This window comes from Neomonachus schauinslandi, chromosome X, assembly GCF_002201575.2.
Source record: "Neomonachus schauinslandi chromosome X, ASM220157v2, whole genome shotgun sequence".
In the NCBI taxonomy this organism is placed as follows: Eukaryota; Metazoa; Chordata; class Mammalia; order Carnivora; family Phocidae; genus Neomonachus; species Neomonachus schauinslandi.
Genome location: NC_058419.1, coordinates 93,682,104 through 93,695,413, shown reverse-complemented (window position 1 = coordinate 93,695,413; position 13,310 = coordinate 93,682,104). Strand labels below are relative to the sequence as shown.

Below are 13,310 nucleotides of genomic sequence, written 5' to 3'. Positions count from 1 at the left end.
TCATAAGAAACGCCAAAATGAGTGCCTCCCAGTTAAGCCGAGTCAACCCATGAAACTATAAAAGATAGTGATAAATTTTTGTTTTAAGTCACTAAAAGTTGGGGTGGTTTGTTACTGAGTAACAGATAACTGAAACATGAAGGAATGAATGCTTCTGTTGTATTTGGAGCTAATGAGCTCCACTTACATAGCAGGTTTCCAAGGAAATTCCAATCATTGCTCTTCTTCCTATATTTTGTATGATGGATCTTTCTCTTGTCCTTACGTTCTCCCTGACAATGTTTTTTTTTTTTTAATTAAGTGAAACATTTTTCTGTTCATTTTGCATACATCTGTTGTAAAGATGGGAATTTTTTATGACATTCTGTAACATAGAATTTTTGGAAAAGGGTTAATTGTCTGATTAAATAGAACCTACCACAGTTTAAGAAGATGGCATCCATGGTAAGGAGGCCACCATAATGTCATGTACAGTGGTTTCAGTGGTAAATTCCACTCTAAACCCACTAGCACTGCTCGTTCCCACTGAACTGGAACATTGTCCAGTTTCTCCATCTGAAGCATCTGCCCAGAGTTTCGTTTTGTTTTCCCATTCCATTTTGACATAGAGCATCACCTCAGGCTGATTCAGTGTTCTCTCCTGAGATGAGATTTTTATTTCAGGCATTGATTCTTAAATGTTTTATTTTTTATCTCATTCATTAGAAGTCCAAAATGAGTCTTAAGTCTAAAATCATGGTGTTGGCAGGACTTCCTTCTGGAGGCTCCAGTGAAGAATCCATTTCCTTGCCTTTTCCAGCTTCTAGGGGCTGCCTCATTTCTTAGCTCATGGCCCCTTCCTCCATCCTCTACTGCTATCATCACACCTCTTTTCCTGACTTTAGCTCTACTACCTCCCCCTCCCAAGGATCCTTGTGATTACACTGGGCCCATCTGGATGATCCAGGATAATCTCCCCTTCTCCAGATCCTTAACTTAGCCACCTCTGCAAGGGTTCTGATGACTAGTACATGAGCATCTTGGGGGTTATTATTCAGCATATCACAGATACCCCAGCTAGACTAGGAGTCAGGCGTTTAAGCAGTTGCCTGTGGATACTTAGGAGTTAGCAGGTGAAGAGAGGAAAGGGTGTTCCTGGCAGAGAGTCTTGTAGGTAGGAAGATCTGGAGGTGAAGAAACCATGGCTTCTTTAGAAGAATGAAGTGTTGAATGTGGTTAGAGGGTAGATACACGAGAGCGGGGTAGGGTAGAGCCAGATCATAAAGGTTTTTTTTTTTTTTTTGCGAGAGAGAGAATGAGAGAGCACAAGAGGGAGGAGGGTTAGAGAGAGAAGCAGACTCCCTGCCGAGCAGGGAGCCCGATGCGGGACTCGATCCCGGGACTCCAGGATCATGACCCGAGCCAAAGGCAGTCGCCCAACCAACTGAGCCACCCAGGCGCCCCATAAAGGGTTTTTTAAACCACATTAAACAATTTGAACTTTTAGGAACAAAGGGAAAACATTGAAGGATTCTAAGCATGGGAGTCACAATGATCAAATTTGTGTTTTGGAGGAAATCTGAAGTAGGAGAGCAAAATGGAAGCAGGAAACTGATATGGAAGAGCCTGAGTGGTATCACCTAATTCACAATATGTCTGAAACCAAAATTTATTATTGCCCACCAAAACCAGCACAGCTACCCAACTTCCCTATTGTTGGCAATGTCACTTGTATTCTTCTAAGATCAAATTCTTAAAATTATTTTTGGCTTCTCTCTTTTCCTTCCAATCCCACTCAGTTAACACACCTTATTGCTTCTTGAAATTTTTTAAAGATATAAAGAGTGGGGCGCCTGGGTGGCTCAGTCGTTAAGCGTCTGCCTTCGGCTCGGGTCATGATCTCAGGGTCCTGGGATCGAGTCCCACATCGGGCTCCCTCCTCGGGGGGAAGCCTGCTTCTCCCTCTCCCACTCCCGCTGCTTGTGTTCCCGCTCTTGCTATCTCTGTCTCTGTCAAATAAATAAAATCTTTTAAAAAAATAAAAAATAATAAAAAGATATAAAGAATATAAGATTACATTAATGTGTCTAAAATAATAAACAATATGGAGGGTGCCTGGGTGGCTCAGTCAGTTAAGCATCTGACTTCAGCTCAGATCATCAGCTCAGGTCATAAGCACCGGGCTCCGAGCTCAACTGGGAGTTTGCCTGGCCCTCTGCCCCTCCCCCACACTTGTGCTCACCCGCGTGCTCTCTCAAATAAACGAAATGTTTAAAAATAATACAAAATATGGAAATAAATTTCATTTCTTCTGTAACCCCCTAAGTTTCCATTCCTATGGGCAACATGATTAGCAGATCAGTATGTATTATTCTATACCTTTTCCTATACATTTGTATATATTATAAATATGCATATATTGATGGCATTGCATTAGACACATACACATTTGAAAGCATAAATATATCCCTATTTTCAACCAGCAATGTAGTTTAGATATCCCCATGTTGGTACATATTTTTAAATACCTCATTTTAATATGGAACCATGGTATTGCAATAACGTGAGGCAATTTCAAAATTTTCACTCTGGGTAATTATGCTACCATGAATATCTACACATGATCCTCACATATACACACAAGTTTTAATTTTTCTTAAGATGGATTCTTAAAAGTGGTCAAAAATGCTCATCTTAATTTTTAAAATTTCACTGAGGTATGATTGACATACAAAAAGCTGTACGTATTTAATGTATACAACTTAATGAGTTTAGAGGTGTAAGCATACACCCATGCAATTAACAACACATCAGTGCCATAAACATACTCATCACTTCTGAAAGTTTCCTCCCATCCTGTGTATGTACATACATATGAATGGATGGATGGATGGATGGATGGATGGATGGATGGATGGTAAGGGCACTTAGCAATTTTTTAAGTATATAACACAGTGTTCTTAACTAGAGGCACTATGCTCCGTGGATCTCTGGGAATTACTCATCTAGCATAACTGAAACCTCATACCCTTTGACCAATTTTGAAAGATTCAACTCATCCTCTAAAAAGGGTGACAAGAGGGGCGCCTGGGTGGCTCAGTCGTTAAGCGTCTGCCTTCAGCTCAGGTCATGATCCCAGGGTCCTGGGATCAAGCCCCGCATTGGGCTCTCTGCCCAGTGGGAAGCCTGCTTCTCCCTTTCCCCCTCCCCGTGCTTGTGTTCCCTCTCTCGCTGTGTCTCTCTCTGTCAAATAAATAAAAAAAATCTTTAAAAAAAAAAAAAAGGTGACAAGAACCATAAAGGCTCTGAGATTTTACCTTCCTTTCAGGCTAATGAGTATGGGCCTGTCATGGTTTTACGGATGTTGGTTAAGGACCTGCTACTCCTGGGTCAGGTGCAATGGACTTTATTACTCAGAGCACAGAAGGTCTCAGGAGCTTCACGTTGGTGTTGGTTGCCCTTGCCCTCAAGTGCCCGTGTGAACATAGTCCATGTAGTGGACTTGCTGGGGAACCCTGAACTTAGGGAACCCCATTGTTTTATAATAAGCTGCCAGGTAATCTGCCCTCTGCCCTGGAGAGAGACTTTTGCTTTGTTCAACAAATCATAAGCAAATCTCTTCCTTACTCCACATACAGACACAGTGTCTTTCAAGGCTGGTCACTAAACAAACAGCCTTGGAAGAATTGTCCAGAACAGAAGGCCAGCTAGTGGCTCTGCTCACAAGACATGGTAGATATGGAAAAGACCCACAGAAAATTATCTCAACTAGGGATTGAACTTATTTCTCCTTCTGCCAGTGGGACATGAGCTTACCTATTTCTGCACACCCTCATTAAACCCTGGATGGTACAGATTTTTATATTTTCATTTTTATAATCGAATGGGAAAGCTAAAATGTTTTCTCCTTGCAATTTGCATTTATATAACTAGTGAGCTAAGTGAGCATCTTCTCATGTTTCTATAATTTGTTTGTGAATTGCTAATACTGTGGGACGCCTGTTATTTACCCCTTATTTTATTGGTTTATTTTCTTGTATTTATCTCTATATTTTCTAGATATTAATCCTTTTCCTGCTTTATATGGAGCCATCACTTGGTTATTTTAATTTTATTTGCAGTGGTTTCCTTTGTACAGTTATTTTAAATTTATATATGATCTATTCTATGATACTTTTGGGGGACAATATAGAATTTTATAGGTCTTAGTAGTTAAAAAGCATTTAGGGGGATTACCAAATGAGATTTAAGTATATCTTCTGATTTTTCTTTCAAATCTTTTTCTTTTCAATTTACAAAGATTTTTTCCTAACCAGTTTTTTCAAAGATGTTCTATATTTATTTGAGAGAAGGGGGGTGGAGCCAGGGAAGGGGCAGAGTGGGAGGGAGAGGAAGAGGAAGAGGGAAAGAATCCCAAGCAGATTTGGCACTGAGTGCGGGGCCCAACATGGGGCTCCATCTCACGACCCTTAGATCACGATCTGAGCTGAAATCAAGAGTCAGATTCTTAACTGACTGAACCATCCAGGTGCCCCATATAACCAGTTTTTTAAAGATAGATGTAGTCCTCTAAAAGAAGTAGGAAAATGTTTTCGCTTTAGAAATACCAAAATACAAGATGCCAAGATAAGAATGGAATAACGTTAGATATCTTTTTTCCAAACTGAGAATTCTGTGAAACTTCACAGTTAACAATAGAATATCAGAGACTCTGAGAAGTTCTGTAGGAGAAAAAATATTTAATTTAACTGGACATATATGAAATTTTGTTGGACCAAAAGACTTTTTAAAAATTCCATAGAGTATCTCATGACATCCTGTGGGATGCTGTTGGTCCATGAAGGCACTGAGAGGCAATCACATGTAATGATTAGAAGCAGGGTCCCTGAAACCAAACTGTGCTGAGTTACTTACCACCCGGGCATGTTAATTAACTTCTCTGGGCCTCAGCTTTCTCATCTATAAAATGGGGGTATTATAACTTATTTTGTGAAGGAGTTATAAGGATTAGTTGAATTATATAAGTGTTAGCTATTACTGTGGAACATTCCGCTCTTGGAGCATTGCTATAAAGCTGCTAATATCGTTAATTGGTCTCCCAATTAATGTTCAGAGAATCAATACCATTGTGAAATTTAAAAAAAATTCAGGGGCACCTGGGTGGCTCAGTGGGTTAAGCATCTGCCCTCTGCTCAGGTCATGATCCCAGCGTCCTGGGATCGAGTCCCGCATCGGGCTCCCCGCTCAGCAGGGAGTCTGCTTCTCCCTCTGCCCACTGCCCCCCCCCTCATGTTCTCTCTCTCGCTTGCTCACTCTCTCTCTCTCAAATAAATAATAAAATCTTTTTTAAAAAATTCAACTACTGCCCTGCCATTGAATGTGCCACACAGTTGTCCATGTAGGAAGAAATTGCGCTACTGGAAATAAATGCCTGTGATTCCATACCACCTGCCCTGGAGTCTTTTGTAAGACTATGGACTCTGAGAAACAAACAGGGTTTTAGAGGGGAGGGGGGAGGGGGGATGGGTTAGCCCGGTGATGGGTATTAAAGAGGGCACGTACTGCATGGAGCACTGGGTGTTATACGAAAACAATGGATCGTGGATCACCACATCAAAAACCAATGATGTATGGTGACTAACATAACGTAATAAAATTAAAAAAAAAAAAGAACTATTTATTTCACTCCCCACAGCATCTTTTTTTTTTTTTTTTAAAGATTTTATTTATTTATTTGACAGAGACAGAGACAGCGAGAGCAGGAACACAAGCAGGGGGAGTGGGAGAGGGAGAAGCAGGCTTCCCGCTGAGCCGGGAACCCGATGTGGGACTCGATCCCAGGACCCTGGGATCATGACCTGAGCCGAAGGCAGTCGCTTAACCGACTGAGCCACCCAGGCGCCCCTCCCCACAGCATCTTTATCTCTATGGTCGGTCTCACTGTTTGACAGACATGTGGATTCTTGCCTGCTTATCTATTTGAAAGGCACTCCCAAGTGCATTTTGCGTATGCTGTTTCATGTGTATCCTGAGCATCTCTGAGTGCGCCAGAAATCTACGTCACTGTTGTGTTGTCACACAGTGACAAACAGGAAGTTGATTTTATTTTTATTAATTTCATCCTAAGAACACTTCCAGAAATAGTTCACTTTGAAAGCTACATTTCAAGTACTTCTTAATAAGATATGTTCAGCTCTTTCCTTTGACTAAAATATCAACCTGTATTATTTTTAAGTGTGTGTTACTCAAAACATATGCGTTTTTGTTTTTGTTTTTAAATGCCTTTTGGTGATGCTGTGAGAATTTTTTAAAGATTTTTTAAAGAGAGTGCGGGGAGAGGGAGGGGTAGAGGGACAGGGAGAGGATCTCAAGCAGACTCTGCACTGAGCACAGAGCCCAATGCAGGGCCTGATCCCACCATCCTGAGGTCATGACCTGAGGCAAAACCAAGAGTCAGATGCTTAACTGACTGAGCCACCCAGGCACCCTGAGAATTTTTTATTGTTGCATCTTTTCTGGTGCTCAGCAGTTAATGATCTGTCCAAAGCTATCTTTGCTGAAGGGCAGAAGAATGACTTAGAAACTATTCTGTCATCTTTTTAAATAGTTTAGCTCAGTTTGGCAAGGCTGCTGGCCAGAGAGGGAAAAATTCACATCTGAAATGTTTAAGGAAAGATATCTGTTTAAGTGAAAGTATCAAAAAATAAAATAAAAATGGATTTCTTTTAATTGGACTAATGTTTTACCAGGCACTTTTAACTAAAAAAAAGAAAATGAGAATTGACTCTGGTGATAAAAGGCACTGGTGATTATTTTTACTCATTTTTTCTTAGCTGATGAAAGTGTGTAGGGGGCAAGGGATTCCCCAGGAGGGGGTGTAAACTAGCTGAAAAGAGGCATTAAACAATTGTACAGATTTAGGTGAATTCATCCCAACCCAGATGCTGGTCCTCCAAAGGCTCAGAAATTTCCTTTGGTTGGTGTACAGAGAACAGATTAGACATAGGTTCAAACGCAACCAAACACAGAGCGTTCCATTGGCAGGACCAGGGCTCTATGGTAAGCCAACTTACAATCAGAAGTGTCCAGGCGGAAGTGAAATTCAAACAACAGGAAATGGTTGTATGATTTGCATCATTAATAACGAAATTTGCCAGACTGAGGCCCCATCCCTCAACATGGAACATGTGCAACAGGGAATAAATGGGTTACTTTCATTTTGAGGCCCAAGTGTTTTCCTTCTGGTCAGAGCCTGGATGGGCATCATTGGCATCTAGCTCCTTAGATCTCCTTTGTCTATGCCCAGGCTCACTGTCTCCTCTTCTTCACCCCATCTTTCTCCAGAAGGACTGTCATCAGTTAGATTGCCTCCTATTAAATTATAATCACAGTCCAGTCCTGCCTCCTGGAGGAAACCCCCTCATTTTCTTGATGAAGTTTTGGCTCCTTCTAATCTCCTTGGCCACTCATTTATAAATCCGTTCTCTTCAGTCCTGGTACAGATGAGCAAAAATCTATTTAGGGCTAATTTTGTTAATGAAACTCTCCCAGGGCGGTTTCCTTTCCTTTATACCTTTGCATGATTTCCCATCTTCTCTGTCACTTTCCAATGCTACCCTGTGGTGTTACTGTGCTCCCTTCTTTTATTCTCCTCACTGGGCAGAGCCTTGGAGCTTTACAGGGCAGATTGCATTTACGATCCAAGGCAAGGACAGCCATAAGCTTCAACTCAAATATTTTTGTGGCCCCCAAGCCCTTGAATAACTTCTAATCACAATTCTACAGAATATTCATATAATGGCATTCTAAATCTGACATTTCAAATATAAAATACATTCTAAGTGAACCTGTCTGTAATGGTAGCATATTCATCCATTGAACTACCAAGTGGCTTTTCCACTTCAGTGTGAGACCAGATGAACCACAAAAGGGGTGGAAAAACCAGTTGTGTTCTTTATCTGAGGAGACCACAGTTGACAATGATGCGAAAACCAAACCATTAACCTTTCTGAAGACCCCCTTTTGCTCTAACCTTGTTGCTTCCTGTTCACGTCAACTTTGGGACTCTCTCATCTCTGCTACCTCTAGGATTTTGAAGATGGAGGAAAGGCCTGGAGTCCTTCTGGAAAGTCTGTACTGACCAGGGCAGTTTCTCAGAGGGGGCTAGCCCTTGACCTATCAGAAGAAGCTCATTTCTGAGTCATTTCAGCCAAATTATGGTTTGGTGTACAATGTATAGAACAAACACCTGGGGGCTTTGGAAAGCTAGGCTCTGGACAAGATCCTGTCCTTTCAGATTTCCTGAGATTTTGATGTCAGCCTAGCCTTATGACAACTGGGAGGCCCCAAAGCAGCCTTTGGATATCTAGTTATGCTTGGAAACCTGGCTATAACCAAGCAAACCAAGTGTAACTTGCACATAGACTGTAATTCATAGACCTGGGAGTCTGAGGGACAGTGTCAGGGATGACACTGAAGGAAACTGAGGGACAGTGTCAGAGGAGAGGCCACAGGCCTAGAGTCTTCATTCTTATGGGGATGTACAGAGAGAATCTATGTACCAAGCCAATGAAAGAATGTGCTCAAGAGTTAGGGTGAGGGGGGCGCCTGGGTGGCTCAGATGGTTAAGCATCTGCCTTCGGCTCAGGTCATGATCCCAGGGTCCTGGGATCGAGCCCCACATCGGGCTCCTGGCTCAGCGAGGAGCCTGCTTCTCCCTCTCCCTCTGCCTCTCTCCCTGCTCATGCTTTGTCTCTCTCTCTCTCTCTCTGTATCTCTGTGTCTCAAATGAATAAATAAAATCTTAAAAAAAAAAAAAAAAGAGGGTAAGGGACAAGGCCCGGTGAGCTTCTTATGTTGACAAGGGGAAGTTTTGGAACATCTATTTTATGTAATACATACCTAGAATAATTCACAAATATGTACCTCCTGAGATATAGTCATCTTGACAATAAAACATTATCCAGTATGGTTGAAGTTCCTGCGTTCTCTTTGATTATATCTCTGAATTCCCCTTGAAATCCTTTGTATTGATCCTACAAATGTATATATTCCTAAATTAGATACAGTGTTGTTACAAATTTTTTTCTTTCACATATATGCTGTCATTCTGCATGAAGTCTTCTGTCACTTGATTTTTTTTTCATTCATTGCTGTGTTTGTGAGAAACATTCCAATGAATAACATTCCAGGTAGCACTGATTCATATTTGTTTTGTCAGCAGTGCTTTTTTTTTTAAGATTTTATTTGACAGAGAGAGAGACAGCGAGAGAGGGAACACAAGCAGGGGGAGTGGGAGAGTGAGAAGCAGGCTTCCTGCAGAGTAGGGAGCCCGATGTGGGGCTCGATCCCAGGACCCTGGGATCATGACCTGAGCCGAAGGTAGACGCTTAACGACTGAGCCACCCAGGTGCCCCTCAGCAGTGCTTTTGATGCAGTGGTCCTAGTTGTGGGGAGGAAGGGAAGGAATAGGAGGGAGCCAGTTAAGGGACAGTCCAGGCTGTGCACTTAGTGTCCTGCAGTGGTGACTCCGTTTACCCATGGGTCAGCTGCAAGGGTGGTAACAGGACCTGGCTGGTAAAGGAAACTAATTATAAGGGAAAAAGCTGAATTTGCACAGAGAATCTGGAATCAACTAAATATAAATAATATTTCATGGCAACAAACATACACAGCAATTATTTAATAATTGCATGTTTATGATTCAAATTTTTTTGAGTTAAGTATGTCACTATTTCAAACATTAGACAATGTGTGTGCTATTCAGGAAATGGCCTAATTAACTTTCCTACCTAATTTTTCTCTCCTTTGCTTTCTCTATCTTCCCTGGGTTTTCTGGATTCTGCCCCACCAGATCTGATTCCTGCTCTGTGCTGTTCTGAAGGATTGGCGTTTGTCATCATCAGTGAAACTTAGCTGCCTCCCTGACTGGACACCACAGCAAAGGGGCTTTGCTGATCTTTCTGTTAGAACAATAATGACTTTCTTGGAATGTAATCCCAGTGGTGTCTCTTTTTTGTGTAGCCCGGAAGAATACCTGACTACCATCGGCACTTCTTCAGAGACCTTATAAAAACCACTCTGCCGTCAAACACTACTGAGTGACTCTGGGCTGTTCAGGAGGGCCTTAAGAACTGTGGCTATCGATTCACCTGGAAGATTCAACCACTGCTACCCAGAGCTGCTGCTGGAATACCATGTCTAAGAACTCGGAGTTTATCAATCTGTCATTTTTGTTAGATCATGAGAAGGAAATGATCCTGGGAGTCTTAAAGAGAGATGAATACTTGAAAAAAGTGGAGGACAAGAGAATAAGGTAATATTTTTTAAAACTTTTCTGCCTTTCCTGACTGTTGTCTGTTTGAAGCCAGTTAGATCAGAAATTGGACAACTGCGACCATGCTGGGGACAAATGTTGGTCAGTGACTTCATGGGTTCCCAGCAGTAGCCCAAATACCAGAACACGTCTTTGATATTTTATCATTAGCTAGATGGGCAGATGGAATCGAGCAGATAATATGATGCTGATGAGAATGCCCATTTGCTAATAACATCCTAAGTGGCAGTGAAGTAGAAGGACCGCCTTCCACTTTGAATACCCGCTCTGAGATGTATTAGTTTTGTGACCTTGATCTAGTGACTCAGTTTCTCCATGCCTCGGTTTCCTCATCCCTAAAACAAGGATAATAAAAGTGCCCACCTCATAGGATTGTTGCAGGGATTAAGGAAGATAATACATGTGCCGTGCCTGGTATGTAAGTTCACAATTATTTATTTATAATGCCTTTCTCAAGTCAGTCTTTTTGGGAATTCCTTCCCACCATAGCTGAGAGCAGAAGGGGATCTGGATGGATATTAAGGAGGGCACGTTTTGCATGGAGCACTGGGTGTTATACACAAACAATGAATCATGGAACACTACATCAAAAACTAATGATGTACTGTGTGGGGACTAACATAACATAATAAAAATATATTGCTAACCAAAAAAAAGGGGGGGATCTGGAGAGTGAAAAATTCTCATTTTTACCCCAGAAATGGCCTGAATTTTTAAAAATAAGTTTCTGTGTGAGTAACGTTGAGTAATACGGGGACAGTTCAGTTTCCCATCAGTTGGGGGCGAGGTTGCTATCTAGCGGGATCCCCAGGCATGACCTCACCTGTGTTTCAGCTAGCATCCATTCTGATTGGTTGCATCACCTCTTCCGAATGGTCCCAGCATTGTTCTGATTGGTTGTCACATCCACTGGGATTGGTTGCTGCTTGTGCCGTGCTGCTTGTTAAATATATTTGGCTATTACATCTCTCCCCTGACTGGAGGAGCAGAAATAAACAGAGTTCCCTTCTCAGCGACTACCTACTGTGCAGCAGGTAGCTTTTTTGTCTTACGTGTCTCCCAAAACTGTGATCATTCTGACCACAACGCTGTGAAACCGGAAGTCAACCGTAAGAAAAATTCTGGAAAGACCACAAAAGATTATTTTATTTTTTATTGAGGAGAAAACCTGCCTTAAGGTTATCTTTATATGTTGCAAAGATATTCAGTGTGCCTAAAGGAACTAGGATCCTAGAATTGGAAATACATTGAAATATTCTCCATTGATGCTTAATTCATAGTTAAGAGCCCAGAATTTTTATTTCCATCATTCGTAGGTATTCAACCAATCTTCAGGAAATAAAGGCTTTGATGAAAATTATTGCAGTTTTTCTATGCCTGGAATTCAGGTTAAGGCAGTTAATGATTTTTAAAGATATCAGAAATGATGTTTTTGGGTTTTGTATTCCAGTCATGAAAAGTGACTAAATTTTCTAATGTGCTGCAAAAAGTTATATTGTTTATGGGAGGTGAGGTACTAGCTAGTAACTGATGACATGCACGGGGGAATTAAAAATCACTCTATTCAGGAAAACACAATTTAATAGCCGCATCCTCAGAAACACAGAAGTACAATGAATAGGAATTTGTTCAGAATATTTGCTTCTATCATTCCCAATAACTTTTCCTAATAATCTGTTATACTCTCTTTTCCTTTTTCTGTTTCTTCCCTTGTCCTTTTTCCTTATTCTCTGTAAAAAAAATTTAGCCAAATGTATAATATACAACAGAACTATTGAGAATAAATTTGCTGCTTTCCTACCTCTTCAAATGTGTTTGAGGAAAGCAAAAGAAAGGCTTTGATAGATCTAAGTGGTACCTTTATAGAAAATAGATTTTTTAAAGCTGCTATATCTTCTTCTCTTCTTTAATAGCAATAGTGGCTAATATTTTATTGAGTTGTTTTTTTTTTTTCCTGCACCAACTGTATTAGATATGTTGTCTCCTTTTGTTCTCAGCTACCAACATATGAGCCTAGGTCAGATGACTCAGGCTCTGCCACTCTTAATAGCTTTGTATATTGAGAAGCCACACCAAAGTGAGTGGCATGGTGTTCAGAGTGTGTGCTGTTGAATCACATATCCGCATTTGTTGATTCACATCTGTTACACCATGAAATCTTGTGTCACTTTAGATAGGTTGCTTCCATGAATACATCTAGTTCCCTCATTTGACAAAACAGAAATAATAACATTAGGCACTTCAAAAGGTTGTTGTAGGGATTAAATAAGCTAATATTATCAAGAGCTTAGAAGAATGCTGGCATACAGTCAGTACTTAATAATTGCTGGCTATAATCCTCAGCCCTATCATTGGTATGTGTTGTAGTGAACACTAGCCGTGCTCCACTGAGCTCTGCTCGGGTCCCTTGTGGTCTGTGCACTCAGTCTCCCAGTTTCCACATGTTTACTGCTAAGGGTGGTGTCTACTACCTTCTTTAGAGGACTACCCTTGGGTGGCTAGAGTTGCCCGTAGAACTAGACATCCACAAGTACCAGGCAAACTTGAGTTTCTGTCCCCACTGGGCAGCCCCAAGCCAATGGCTGACAGACTGCAGTGAAGCTTCTGCCTCATAGCTTCCCGTGGAATCATGCTGAGGCTGGACTTCACCTAAAGACCACACCCTTACTTAGGCCCTCTCCCCTTTTCTCTCCTGCCTCCCCCATTCCCATTTATGTTCCTCCTGAGAGTACTCCGTAAGTCGCTTACACACAAATCCACATCTCAGAGATAGCTTTTGGAAAGCCGGACCAAGAAATTTGCCAGACCAAACAGGGAACGTAATTGCTGTTGCAGTAATTGTTTTTACCATGTTATAGAAGTACAAGTTGGTATTTTGTCAGTGTCTAGAGGAAGTGGAATTAATTACGAATAAGACAGAAATTGAAGGAATGGTTTCACAGAAGAGCTAACGCTTGAGCTTGGCCTTGAAATGTGAAAAAGATTTGACATTCGG

At 41.3% G+C, this 13,310-nt stretch overlaps 1 protein-coding gene across 2 annotated transcripts in view; it reads left to right on the top strand.

Annotated features, from left to right (window-relative positions):
* Positions 1–10,175: 10,175 nt before the first annotated feature.
* The window catches only part of SYTL5 (synaptotagmin like 5), a 104,057-nt gene continuing 100,922 nt past the window's right edge, over positions 10,176–13,310 (top strand). For both annotated transcript variants that reach the window (XM_021681674.1, XM_021681664.1), the window contains exon 1: positions 10,176–10,294. In XM_021681674.1, the coding sequence (XP_021537349.1) occupies positions 10,176–10,294 (119 nt within the window). The remainder of the gene's footprint in view (positions 10,295–13,310) is intronic.